Source organism: Podarcis filfolensis (genome assembly GCF_964270895.1).
Source record: "Podarcis filfolensis genome assembly, chromosome: 5".
In the NCBI taxonomy this organism is placed as follows: Eukaryota; Metazoa; Chordata; class Lepidosauria; order Squamata; family Lacertidae; genus Podarcis; species Podarcis filfolensis.
In genome coordinates, this window is record NC_139608.1 from 22,245,980 (window position 1) to 22,258,532 (window position 12,553).

General features: G+C 42.2%; 1 protein-coding gene and 1 long non-coding RNA gene across 2 annotated transcripts in view; one reads left to right on the forward strand and one right to left on the reverse strand.

Moving 5' to 3' along the window:
- Positions 1-3,818, reverse strand: part of LOC310762473 — a 24,994-nt gene extending 21,176 nt beyond the window's left edge. Inside the window, exon 1 of the long non-coding RNA XR_014547994.1 lies at positions 3,743-3,818. This is a non-coding gene — a long non-coding RNA (uncharacterized lncRNA). The remainder of the gene's footprint in view (positions 1-3,742) is intronic.
- DHX36 (DEAH-box helicase 36) overlaps positions 3,519-12,553 on the forward strand; it is a 25,358-nt gene continuing 16,323 nt past the window's right edge. The window contains exons 1-10 of the mRNA XM_083613171.1: positions 3,519-4,470; positions 6,350-6,468; positions 7,385-7,601; positions 8,389-8,427; positions 9,049-9,219; positions 9,305-9,384; positions 10,384-10,458; positions 10,634-10,800; positions 11,729-11,810; positions 11,996-12,136. Of these exons, the coding sequence (XP_083469297.1) occupies positions 4,255-4,470; positions 6,350-6,468; positions 7,385-7,601; positions 8,389-8,427; positions 9,049-9,219; positions 9,305-9,384; positions 10,384-10,458; positions 10,634-10,800; positions 11,729-11,810; positions 11,996-12,136 (1,307 nt within the window). The 5' untranslated portion in view covers positions 3,519-4,254. The remainder of the gene's footprint in view (positions 4,471-6,349; positions 6,469-7,384; positions 7,602-8,388; positions 8,428-9,048; positions 9,220-9,304; positions 9,385-10,383; positions 10,459-10,633; positions 10,801-11,728; positions 11,811-11,995; positions 12,137-12,553) is intronic.

The following is a 12,553-nucleotide window of genomic DNA, read 5'->3' on the forward strand; positions in this document are numbered from 1 at the left end:
AATATTATTATTATTATTTTATTTTTGGGTTTCTGGCTTACAAACAATCGCAAAGGAAACAAATAAGATGTAAATAAATCCCCTTTGACTTCCTTCCACCCCTTTTGTGGGTCCTTATGTCAACCTTTTCTCCTGCATCTCATCTGCTAGTCCAGTTTCTATCAAATCGTTAATTAATCCATAGTCCAACTTTTAACTACAAGTGTCATATCAACCCTACTAATAATTTTACTTGTTTACAATAATTTTTTAATAGACTATATATTTTCTCCATTTCTTATTAACATTTTGTTCTTCCTGATTCCCAATTCTTCTGGTCAATTTTGCCATTTCAGCTTAGTACATCAGTTTAGTCTGCCATTCTTCCCTGGTAGGGACTGTACTTTCTTTCCATCTCTGAGCTAACAAAGTCCAGGCAGCTTAGAATATTATTTTTAGTGAGGAGACAATGACATTCTGCAGATTTGTAATGGCACACTTTCCTAAAGAAGTGTTACACAAGCTTGATTGTAATGAAAGCAGCATGGTGAAAATTGAAGGTGCTGGGAATTATAGCTCTGTGAGGGATAGACAACAGTTTCCAGGATTCCAGGGTGTGTATTTTAAATGTATGGTATGTATGTATGTGTGTGTGTGTGTGTGTGTGTGTGTGTGTGAACACACTGCAAAGTGGATTAAAATGTGCATACAGGGATGCAGTGAACACATATAAACAAATGAGTATAATTTCCTGATTAGAAGCTGCTGAAATAATTAACTTAATCTGTTTTGTTATTTAAAGAATTTCTTTTTACTTTTTCAGTTGAAGCCGAGAATGAGGAGATGAAGTCAGGATACTAGACAACAGGATATTACTACAAAGACTTCCAGCTTCTTTCTTCATGCCTCCCTTCTCGCCCCCCCCCCAATTCCTCTGGGGGATCAATCAGTGGTTTGAAAGTAGGGAAGTGAAACAGTAGAAAAATATATTCAGAGAAATGCAAATATTGAATGATAAAAAGGAGCCTTGTGCAATAAACGCTATTCAGCAGCCACTTAGCAGCATCACAACATTAATCCCCAACACAACAAAAGGAGCATTAATTGCCATTAAAGCCCAGTAATTCCACTAATGATTTCAGAAAGAAAAACAAGACCATTTTTGGTATCTCACAGAGCTGGAATGAAATAAGCTGGATAAGATAGCAACTCAAGCAGTGCATAAAAGTCACAAAGATGTATATATAAAAGCAAAATAGGAAAAATATTCTTACTCTCCACCAGGAATCTTTGAAATATTTCTAATTCAACAGTAAGCTGAAATTTAGATTCAGTGCTGTTTCCTTATGGACTGAAGTGTACAGACTTAAAACATTTTTTCATCTATGTATTTATTATTTACATAATTTATATGCTGATAATAATCACAACAAAGTATAAAAAAATAATACAGCAAATTATAACTGCAAAATAGCAATAGCCAATTATAGTATTTACCACTCACCTGTCACAGCGGTGGGCGTGGGCTTCCCAAGGCCGGGTGACACCGCCCCATTGTTGTCTGCCCGCCCCCTTCCAGCTGGCCAATGGACAGCTGGCAGGGGGCAGGGCGAGGGCCAGGTAGGGCAGGCTCCTGCTGGCCATTGTCCCAGTCGGTCTCTGGAGTGTCACCCATCCCTCCTAATTTAATGTGTTTTCTTGCAGGCTAACCTTTCTTCCTAGGTCCGTGGACGCTGCTACGGTTGCACAGTGGTTGCTGTTTCTCAGAGCTGGGAAGGAATTTTCCCCTGCTCTGCAGGTTTTGCCTTCCCCGTAGCAATTGTCACAACTTTGGCAGTTTTAGGCCTTGGACTATAGTCTATCTTCAGAATAGGGGATGGCATTATTATGCACCCCCATGTGGCAGGTTGGGATACCATATTGTCAACCCCTCTAGGGCACATTAAAGACTAAAGGGTTTACCATAGCAGGTGCTTTCATAGAAGAGAGAGAACTTTATTAGACACATTAAGTTTTGTTGCATAGATGGGGTACAGAGATAAGCAGTGCATTTAGTAGTCTTATAGAACCAAATGTGTACACTTTCCCATTTTAATCATGTGTGCCACTGGGGACAATACTTTGGACCTGTTGGATTTGGCTCTGGTACATGGAAGATTCTCCCCGAGATCATTAACAGCACAATCCTATGCTTGAGTACTACTCAGGATAAGACTCACAAACAAAGCTTCCTTGTGCCTTGGATTCTAGCCTAAAACCACAGGTCATGCACTGTGTGTGTGTGTGTAGTTTTGCTGCAACAATGGCTCAGCGTGTCTGGCCGTTAAATCAGAAGGTTGGTGGTTTGAGCCCACGCAGAGACTGCTGCATTGCAGGGGGTTGGACTAGATGATCCTCTGCGCTCCTTCCTGACTCTACAATTCTACGAAACAGACTAAGAGCTCAATACTAACCACGTTTTACTGAAGTCCTACTGAATACAATGTGGATTATTCCAAAATAAGTAGGGTCACCACTGCAGTCTGACATAGCTTAAAACCACAGAATGGCTACAGCCTTATTAATATTATTATTATTATTGCTGCTATTACTATTAAATGTATTATAGAAAAATAGAGGTGGTTGGCTTTTGCTGCCCAACTCCCCAAGGGAATGAGTCCCCTAAGTCTGATCGGTCAGAGATGAATGGATGGAGGCTGCAGTGAAAGCAAGGCTGATCTTTATTTTTCTGTTGCAGCAGAGTTCCCTCCCCTCCTTTCAAGGAGGCAAGAGAGACCCAGAACCAAGAAGAAACATCTCTTTTATGGGTTTGCATTCTGACATCTAGTTACAGCATCTGGGAGGGTGGATACCAGGTTATTTATGGGGCACAATTTTTAGTTAAAACTATAGCCCCAGAGGGGGGATATTGTTACAGTATAGGAATTCTAAGGTCTTAAAGTATTAGCAGGCCCCAGAATGAATGTAAAATCCAGTTTTAGAGAGTGTGGAACTATTAGCCACACAGAATTGGGTGGGGTCCTGAAAATCCACATCTCAGGTGCCAAAGGGCAGGGTCGGGAAGTATACAGGACGGCTACTGTTTGCTACGGCTGTTGGGAACTTGGAGGTGCCACAGCTTCGCAACATACCTGGGCTGCAGCCAGGGCCGGATTTAGGTTTGATGAGGCCCTAAGCTCCTGAAGGTGATGGGGCCCTTTATTATGTCCCGCTGTCCTTTGTCAACAACAAATTGTTGCTATTGTTTGTGTTGAATATATGCTATATGGTAATTTATGGACCTAATAGGTATCTAAAACCATTTGCACATAACAAAATATGTACAGTGGTACCTCGGGTTAAGTACTTAATTTGTTCCGGAGGTCCGTTCTTAACCTGAAACTGTTCTTAACCTGAAGCTCCACTTTAGCTAATAGGGTCTCCTGCTGCCGCTGCGCCACCGGAGCACGATTTCTGTTCTCATCCTGAAGCAAAGTTCTTAACCCGAGGTACTATTTCTGGGTTAGCGGAGTCTGTAACCTCAAGTGTCTGTAACCTGAAGTGTCTGTAACCTGAGGTACCACTGTAATGGTTGAACTGAAATACAATTAAGAAGTATATTAATAGTGTTTTTTATCTTATATTTTTGAAATGTACATCATGGGGTTTTTTCATTTAAATTTTTGGGGGGTCCCCAAGGGAGTGGGGCCTTAAGCTATAGCTTGTTTAGTTTATACGTAAATCCGGCCCTGGCTGCAGCAGCCCTCAAGCAAGAAGTGCCCACCTCAGTCAGGAGCTGGAAGTAAAACTGCATTGTTATTTGCTGTGTTTTCAGCTGCTGCCTTGAAACGTTCGCTCTGTGAGGCTTCACGGTGCACTGACGAAGCCAGCCGCCCCGGGTGGGACCGAAGGAACAGACGGCGAGCGGGACGCACAAAGCGAAACACAGTTCTAGAACGTTGGCTGGCCGCGCGAGGCGACCGTTGGCCGCCGTTTCGCGCACGCGCTCCTCCTCCTCCGAAAGGGAAGCGCCCCTCTGAGCGCCCCCCCTTCCCTTCCCCTCTTCTTCCAGCGGTAGAGGAGGGGAAGGGAAGTGGGCGGGGAAAGAGACAGAGAGACTTATAGAAAGGGAAAGAGCCTCAATTCACGTCCGCGCCTGCGCGTCAGCCAGAACGGAAGTGATTACGATTCGGCCGGGCCGGCTCGAGAGCCTCTCGAGGATTCCGCTTCCGGTTCCCTCTTCGCGTCTGCCGGCTCGGGAGACTCTCAGTACCTGGAGGCGGCGGCGGCAGCAAGATGAGCTACGAGCACCGCCGGGATAGGGGCCGCGGGGGCGGGCCCCGCGCTTCGCAGTCGTCGTCGTCTGGCCGCGGCGGAGCGGGAGGCGGCGGAAGAGGTGGCGGTGGTGGCGGCGGCCGTGGCCGACCCCCTCCGCACCTGAAGGGCCGCGAGATTGGCCTGTGGTACGCGCGGCGGCAGGGCGAGAAGAGCAAAGAGGCGGAGAGGCAGCAGGTGGGTGAGCGGGGGGGGGGGGAGGCTTCAGGGTGGCCGGCCGAGCGCTGCCTGCCTGCCCGCCCTTTGCGCCCTCAGGATGTGTCGTTGCGGGACCCTTGAGGGGGGTGGCGCTTGAGAGAAGAGGCCTCCGGTGAAGCCCTTCGTTCCTGAGGAATTTACCTGTCGGCCCGCTCCTTTTGAAGGTGGCCACATCCAAGAGGCCCTTTGAAAGCTGGTGCGGCGCGCCTGCCTATCTCGTTCTTCCTGACCGCGCTGGGGAATAATAATAATAATTTATTATTTATACCCCGCCCATCTGGCCGAGTTTCCCCAGCCACTCTGGGCGGCTCCCAATCGAGTGTTAAAAACAATACAGCATTAAATATTAAAAACTTCCCTAAACAGGGCTGCCTTCAGATGTCTTTTAAAGATAACATAGCTGCTTATTTCCTTCACATCTGAAGGGAAGGCGTTCCACAGGGCGGGTGCCACTATCGAGAAGGCCCTCTGTCTGGTTCCCTGTAACCTCATTTCTCTCAATGAGGGAACCGCCAGAAGGCCCTCGGCGCTAGATCTCAGTGTCTGGGCAGAATGATGAGGGTGGAGACGCTCCTTCAGGTATACAGGACTGAGGCCGTTTAGGGAAATAACAATATCACCATCATCATTTTATTTGTGTGCTGCCTTTCCATAGTTAAAACAATGCTCAAGACGGCTTACAGCATGACAAGATTTACATACTGTAATTACCAACATAACAAAAGTTAGAAACAGTAAATAAAACACATCAGAAAGTACACAGCCAAATGGAAAACAATGTCCACATAATTCATAAAATCGAAAACTAAGAATACAGCATTAATATCAATCACAGTTTAAAATGACATAGATAAAAATAAAAGCAATTTTAAAAACAAAAACTCAACCCTCTCTGCCCAGCAGCAGCAGAAGCACTCCTTTATGGAGCTGTCAGGCCCCGCCCCAAGCCAGGTGGAAAGAAGCAGGGCAGGGCCCTTCAGGCTCCCAGCAGAAATAGAAAGACAACTCTTCTGCCCAGTCCTGTCCCCCATCAGTCGGAGTGACTGGCAAATCTCACCCCACTTTTTGCGAGGTTGGGGGTTTTGGGACATCCAATTTCCCATCCTATCTGCCAAATGTGTGCACCCCACCCCCCACTGGTAGCAGTTTCTGAGTCAAGAGGAAGCGAAGGGCATTGCAGTAATCTTATCAAGGGTTGTAGCCATTGCTGCATGAGTGGCGTCCTGCTTCTGCAGCAGGGCTTATTGTTTCTTTCCTCTCCCCGTGTATGCCCCAAATCGGCTCCAGTGAGCCTCTCAACTCTCTAAGGCATATTTTGAGGATTGGGGGTTTGGCTACAAGTTGAGAGGAAGGGGATGACAGGTCAGACTTTTAAAAGAGGTTTGAAGAATGTCCCGCAAACATGCCCCACAAGGTACATTTGTTGTGGCTGATGCCTTTCTCATTTGTATGATGCTTAAAAGAACCTCTTTGAGCATTGAATAGTTGTATCCGTGTATATGCCACTCAGGTGGGTATAAAATAAACAATAGCATTCATTTTCCTCACATGTATGTATGAAAGGAAATGTTCTTCCATATGGAGAAGATTTGTGTGCAGGTGTCCTATGGTGTATGCTGACAGAATTTTACTGTGTGTTTCTGTTAGAGATAATGAAGACTTTCTCAACTTTGTACAGAAACATTAAATTTAAAGTATAGTAGTAACTTGACATATCCTTAGTATTTAAAAATATGTAGTCCTCCTTTTACAATATTGAGGAGTGTCCATCATTGAGATAATTGGAGCAAGATTTTTGAGCATGGAGTATGTTATACTTTAAGATTTTGTTAAAATCCATTGTTCTTTCCATATATAGAGAGCTGTGGTGCGTATGGATGAGCGCAGAGAAGAACAGATTGTACAGTTGCTGAACACTGTCCAGAGCAAAAATGAAAAAGAACAAGAAGCCATGTCTTGGTGGTCTGATGAAGAAGGGTAATAATATTTTTTGTTTCAGGTCAAATGTTAGCAGTATGTTTTGCAGTATGTAAACCAACTGAAGAGTAGTTTGATTATAAAATAGTTAAACACGCCATTCTATGTTCTGTTTTGTTATCAAACACTATAGTAATTTGTATTCAGTTTCATTTGTTTTCGTGCTTAATATTCTTATGGAACATCACATCACAACAGTATTTCTAAATTGGGAAATATTCGCCATTTGGAATAATAATGACTAAAATACAGGCAAACCCTGTTTTAGGCACAACCAATATGTGCACAGTGCCAAATCTGGAAGTAGCCTGTAGTCTGTAATAGTCTGTAATAAAAGACATCACTAAAGGGTGGGTCAGGGGCGGAGTGGGTTGTTTGCAGGCTGTTTCAGTTGCACACAATTTCACAATGACCTGGAATGCACCCCCTGCACAAATCGGGGGTTGCCTGTAGCTAGTGACATTTATTGAGCTACTTTCATCTCAGGTTTTTGTTTGTTGTGCCTTGCAACTTTGTGGCCTCTTGGGGATTATACAACACGGGGTATAACTGGGATAGTACTGTGGCAAAATATCAGTGTGGTGTGGGAGGGAGGAAAATCCAGGCAAGCAGAGCAGTGAGTTCTAATTGTAGAGTTGGAAGGGACCACTAGGGTCATCTAGTCCAACCTCCTGCAATGCAGGTATCTTTTGCTCAACATGGGGCTCAAACCCACAGCCCTGAAATTAAGAGTCTCATGCTTTACCGACTGAGCTATCTGCTTGCCAGCTGCCACCTAAGTTGTTTACAGGATGGGATCACCTATTTACTCATAGCTGGACACAGGACTGTAGATCAAAACTATAAATACCAAATTTATCTACTGATGTGTGTTTCTTAGAGCTGGATGACTTATGCTTAACCACACCTTTTCCAGGTACACAAAGGAGACCCCTCCAAAACCAAAGCCTGTTGTGGAAAAACCTGTTGTTGAGAGGGCACCTAAAAGAACTAGACCAATATTGGAAAAAACATTCCTTGATCAAGATTCAGAATATCTCTTAGAAGAAAATAAACCTGATGTTGATTTAGATGAGCAACTTAAAGAAGAATTGAAAAAGAAAAAAACTGATTCCAGATATATTGAAATGCAGGTAGCCTCCAGAGAAGATTTTGGGGCATGTTGAGGGCAGGAGGGGAAGATCAAGCTCTATTGCACTAGTGTATTCCCATTTGTACTATGTTAGATCTCTAATTGTATCTATCTGAATAGAAGTTTGCATAAATGCTTTTGGCTAGAAATTATAGATATCATTTATGACTTAATATATGTGGAAACCCTGAGCTGGTTTTTTTATGCTGTATTTCATCTAGTAGCCAAGATGATGAATATAGTGTAATCAGTTGTGATCTGAATTAAATTATTGGGTATAATGGGCAGCCCAGTCATGTGGGCTTGCTGTCAAGAGCTCTGCACCAGCTTCTTATTTAGGTTATGAAGATGAACCAGATATATTTGTGTACACTGCCTTAGAATCTTCTGATGAAGGGCAGCTAATCATTCCCCCCCCCCCCAAAAAAATATAAATAATATTTTCATTCCATTTTTATCCTTACTGCAGTGAGAGGCACAGGAACTTTAAAAACCTAACTTTCCTCAAGGAACTTGCTTAGGAACACAGTCAGAGGTTGATATAGTTCTAGTTCCTCTTCTCCTTTAGTGGAAAAGGCAAGCGTTAATGTGTTGCAGCTGAATACATTTATTATTAATATATATGATTCTCAGCGTCTTAGATGGAACATTAACATGCTTTTAAAAAAAATAGGTTGGTGCTTCAGTTCATAGCTTAACAGCATCACTAATCGTATTCAACTTGCTAACCAAATTTATAAATATTATAAATATACTCTATTTTCACTTAATTTTTCTTTACTTTGCAGAGATTTCGCGAGAAGTTGCCTTCTTATGGAATGAGAAAGGTAAATACATACCTTGAATATGAGCCTTTTTGTCTTAACTCAGATGAGCATTAAGATTTGGAAAAGAAAAATATTTGATGAAATGTTAAAAGGCAATGAGAATTTAGTGGAAAATGTTCGTGTGTTCTACTGTGTTGAGAAACACCATTAAACAATTTCAGTCCCTGGTGTATTTTTAAAAGAGTGGGTAAAGAGTGATTGTCGGGACGCGGGTGGCGCTGTGGGTAAAACCTCAGTGCCTAGGACTTGCCGATCGTATGGTCAGCGGTTCGAATCCCCGCGGCGGGGTGAGCTCCCATCATTCGGTCCCAGCTCCTGCCCACCTAGCAGTTCGAAAGCACCCCTAAGTGCAAGTAGATAAATAGGTACCGCTTTATAGCGGGAAGGTAACGGCGTTTCCGTGCGCTGTGCTGGTGCTGGCTCGCCAGAGCAGCTTCGTCACGCTGGCCACGTGACCCGGAAGTGTCTTCGGACAGCGCTGGCTCCTGGCCTCTCAAGCAAGATGAGCACGCAACCCCAGAGTTGGTCACAACTGGCCCGTACGGGCAGGGGTACCTTTACCTTTACCTTAAAGAGTGATTACTGTGTGTTTCATTTTTTTTTTGGTTTTGTTTTTAATAGGAGCTTGTAAACATCATAAATAGCAGTCGGGTAACCGTTATAAGTGGGGAAACTGGCTGCGGAAAGACAACTCAAGTTACTCAGTTCATCTTGGATGACTATATTGAGCGAGGGAAGGGGTCTTCCTGCAGGATTGTATGTACTCAGCCTAGAAGGATCAGTGCTATCTCTGTAAGTGACATTTATATCTGTTCTGGGATAAAGTAACCATATTTACAAAGAAGAAAACATTAACAGATTTTTCTTTAATGTTAAGGTAGCAGAGAGAGTTGCGGCAGAAAGGGCTGAAGTATGTGGTAATGGAAAGAGTACAGGATATCAAATTCGGCTTGAAAGGTACATGAGTATTTTCTTGTTAGTTTTTATACTTGAAGAATGTCTATGCATAGACTAGAGTGGGCATATGTTTTAGTATCCCTGCTGTGCTGTTACTTACCTAGGGGGTTCTCCTTCCACAGATGCAGCGATGTAACTTTTGGTGACAAAATTAGTAACCTGTCCTGTGAATAATTGTGTCAGCGCAAATGCTTATTGGCTGGGCTGTAAGATTTCATATGAGGTATTTGTGTATACAACCATGCAGACAGATTTCATATGAGGTATTTGTGTATACAACCATGCAGACAGAGCTCCATCTGATAAGCTGCACCAGGGGAATTGTATTTTCATGTATTTTCAGGTGTTAATTATTCCACCTGGACTTTTGCTGTCACAAATTGTGGGTGTTGCCACAAATAGGAACACCGTACCACAAATATTTGTGAGGAGTTGCTACAAACACAATACATTATCAAGTAGAGCACCAATCGGAGTTGTGATGTAAGTGGCCACCCACTTGCCTTTGAATCGACTGTCCTCACAAGACTTACTTTTCGCTGCAACTTTTATTCTGCTAAGCTGCTGTCAAGTTAAGCCTTATGTTCCTCTAGAAGTAATGTGTATATATAAAACAGGTGAGCAACCAAGATATAAACAGTGGCATTTGTGTGTATTGTTTGAATTAGCAGCAACTTGTAAAATGGGTTAATTAAGCATTGTTGTGTCATACCTTAGACATTCTGTTTGTTGGCTGCATGCTGAGCATACCATGAAGCCAAACTATGCATGCTTTCTCAGAAGTCCAGTTGACTTCAACTAAGCTTACTTCCAAATAAGTGTGTATAGAACTGCAGCTTTTATTTTCGTATTGCACAACCAGACATTGGATGCTTGAATCTTAGTAAGTGAGTACAGCACAAGGTGTACTGTCATTATAACACTTAAAAGTATCTTCTGGCTTTTTCAAAAGCAATATCAAGAGGAACTGAAGTATTGTTTTTAATGGCTATCTTTCAGCCGGTTGCCAAGGAAACAAGGCTCAATTTTGTACTGCACAACAGGAATTGTCCTACAGTGGCTCCAGTCAGATAAGTATGTGTTTCTCTGTTTCAAAAGAAAATTTTGAATGCCTTTCCTCAAAGCTTTATCAGCTGCTGCTAATAGTTGTATTTGCTGTACTCATTTCCATTTATTTCATATCTGCTGATTAACATTTTGTTTCTTATGAATATAGGGGGTTATCAGTTCTGTGCTTCTTTTGTTGTAGGGAGTTGGCCAGTGTTAGTCATGTAATCCTTGATGAAATCCATGAGAGAAATCTCCAATCAGATGTTTTAATGACCATAATCAAAGATCTGCTAAGTGTACGGCTCGACTTGAAAGTCATATTGATGAGTGCTACGCTGAATGCCGAGAAGTTCTCAGACTATTTTGGTGTGTGAAATTACCTACATTTTTACAAGTGTAATAATCCCCTGTATTTTGCTATGAATGTTGGAAGCATCACAGTATAACAAAATACAGGTGTCTTCTTATGGGGTTACAATCCAGGCTGCCGCTGCTTTCTCACTTGTCAGCTGTTAGGCCGGGAGGCTGAGCAGCATCAATAAAACCCCGCTGCAGCACCAGCTCATGAGGAGACCGTCCCCGGAGCTCAAAGAGAATGTCCTCTTTGGGCTCTGGGGAGAGTCTGCTCACGAGCCAGGAGGACTTTCCAGCTCGCTTCCACCACTTCCGGGTTTCAGGTATCGCACATGTGCACAGTTGTGCAGAAGTGTGGAGTTGCCTGTATTTCTGAAAATAAATAGACAAAATATATGCTGTTTATTTTTTTAGTTTATCTCTGCATGAAATGAAACACTGAATACTTGGCATTTCCATGTAATAGTTCTATGACGCCTTAAAAGACACGCACATATTGTGGTATAACTATTCTTTGTCAGAATCAGTTTATCAGGTGAAGTATCATATTCTGTGTGCAATAAACATTTTACTTCAGTGAACAATATCTTTGGCAGCATTTTGAACACTTGAGTTCATGCCAAGGATAATTTATACTCCACCCATCTGGCTGGGTTTCCCCAGCCACTCTTGGTGGCTCCCAACAGAATTTTAAAAACAGAATCAAACATTAAAAACTTCCCTAAGCATTCTAAATCCCTTTGGTCTTTCTAGTAGAATAAAAACAACCTAACTAGCTTTTTTGATTACTATAACAATAGCATTTTTTAAAAATGTTTTATTTGGATAAGCATCATGCTTCTAGCTATTCTGTAAGTTGTGTCTTGTATCTTGTTTTCAAGCATGATGCAGTTTGCTAAAATGTAGGTGATGTAATATATATTTTCCCCTTTTTATACAGACAGTTGTCCTATGATCCATATTCCTGGATTCACCTATCCTGTCAAGGAGTACCTTTTGGAAGATGTAATTGAGAAGCTACGGTTAGTGTGAAAATGATTCCTCTTAGTTCCTTTTTACATTGTGGCATCAAAACTCAGAATTTGGATGTATAATGATTCCTGACTTCTCCCAATATGAAGACTATATTGAGATATTTAGAATGATCTTTAATTTTTTTTACTTAATATGCAAACATTATTACTGAATGCTATATTTATTTCTGAAGATACATTCCAGAAAATACGGATCGCAGACCACATTGGAAAAAGAGGTTTATGCAGGGGCACATAAGCAGGCCAGAAAAGGAAGAAAAAGAAGAAATTTATCATGAGCAGTGGCCAGATTATTTGAAGCAGCTGAGAGGACGGTAGGGTTATTTTTCACTTTTGTACAACTTTCAGATTTTTGTTACATATGTGACAGACACTTTATGGCTGCAATCCTAGCACGTTCTAGGGAGCAAACCATATTTGATGTTCTAATTTGCTGGAAGCCACCCAGAGTGGCTGGGGCAACCCAGCCAGATTGGTGATATACAAATATATTACTATTATTAAACACAGTAGAATTTCTGTATAAACATGCAGTTTCTGTGTTTAAGAGAGACTGAGATTTGTTCTGTGCTTAAAAGCAAATAGGGTCCACTCTCTTCTGTTGTCTTCTTTCAGCAGTTTCTTCTGTTGATCTGTGTTTATTTTAACCAGTCTCCTTTTCGCTATTTGTATAAAACAAGAGCCTGTGTACTTGTGCTAAACTTAACTATAGCACATATGGTTAAATAATG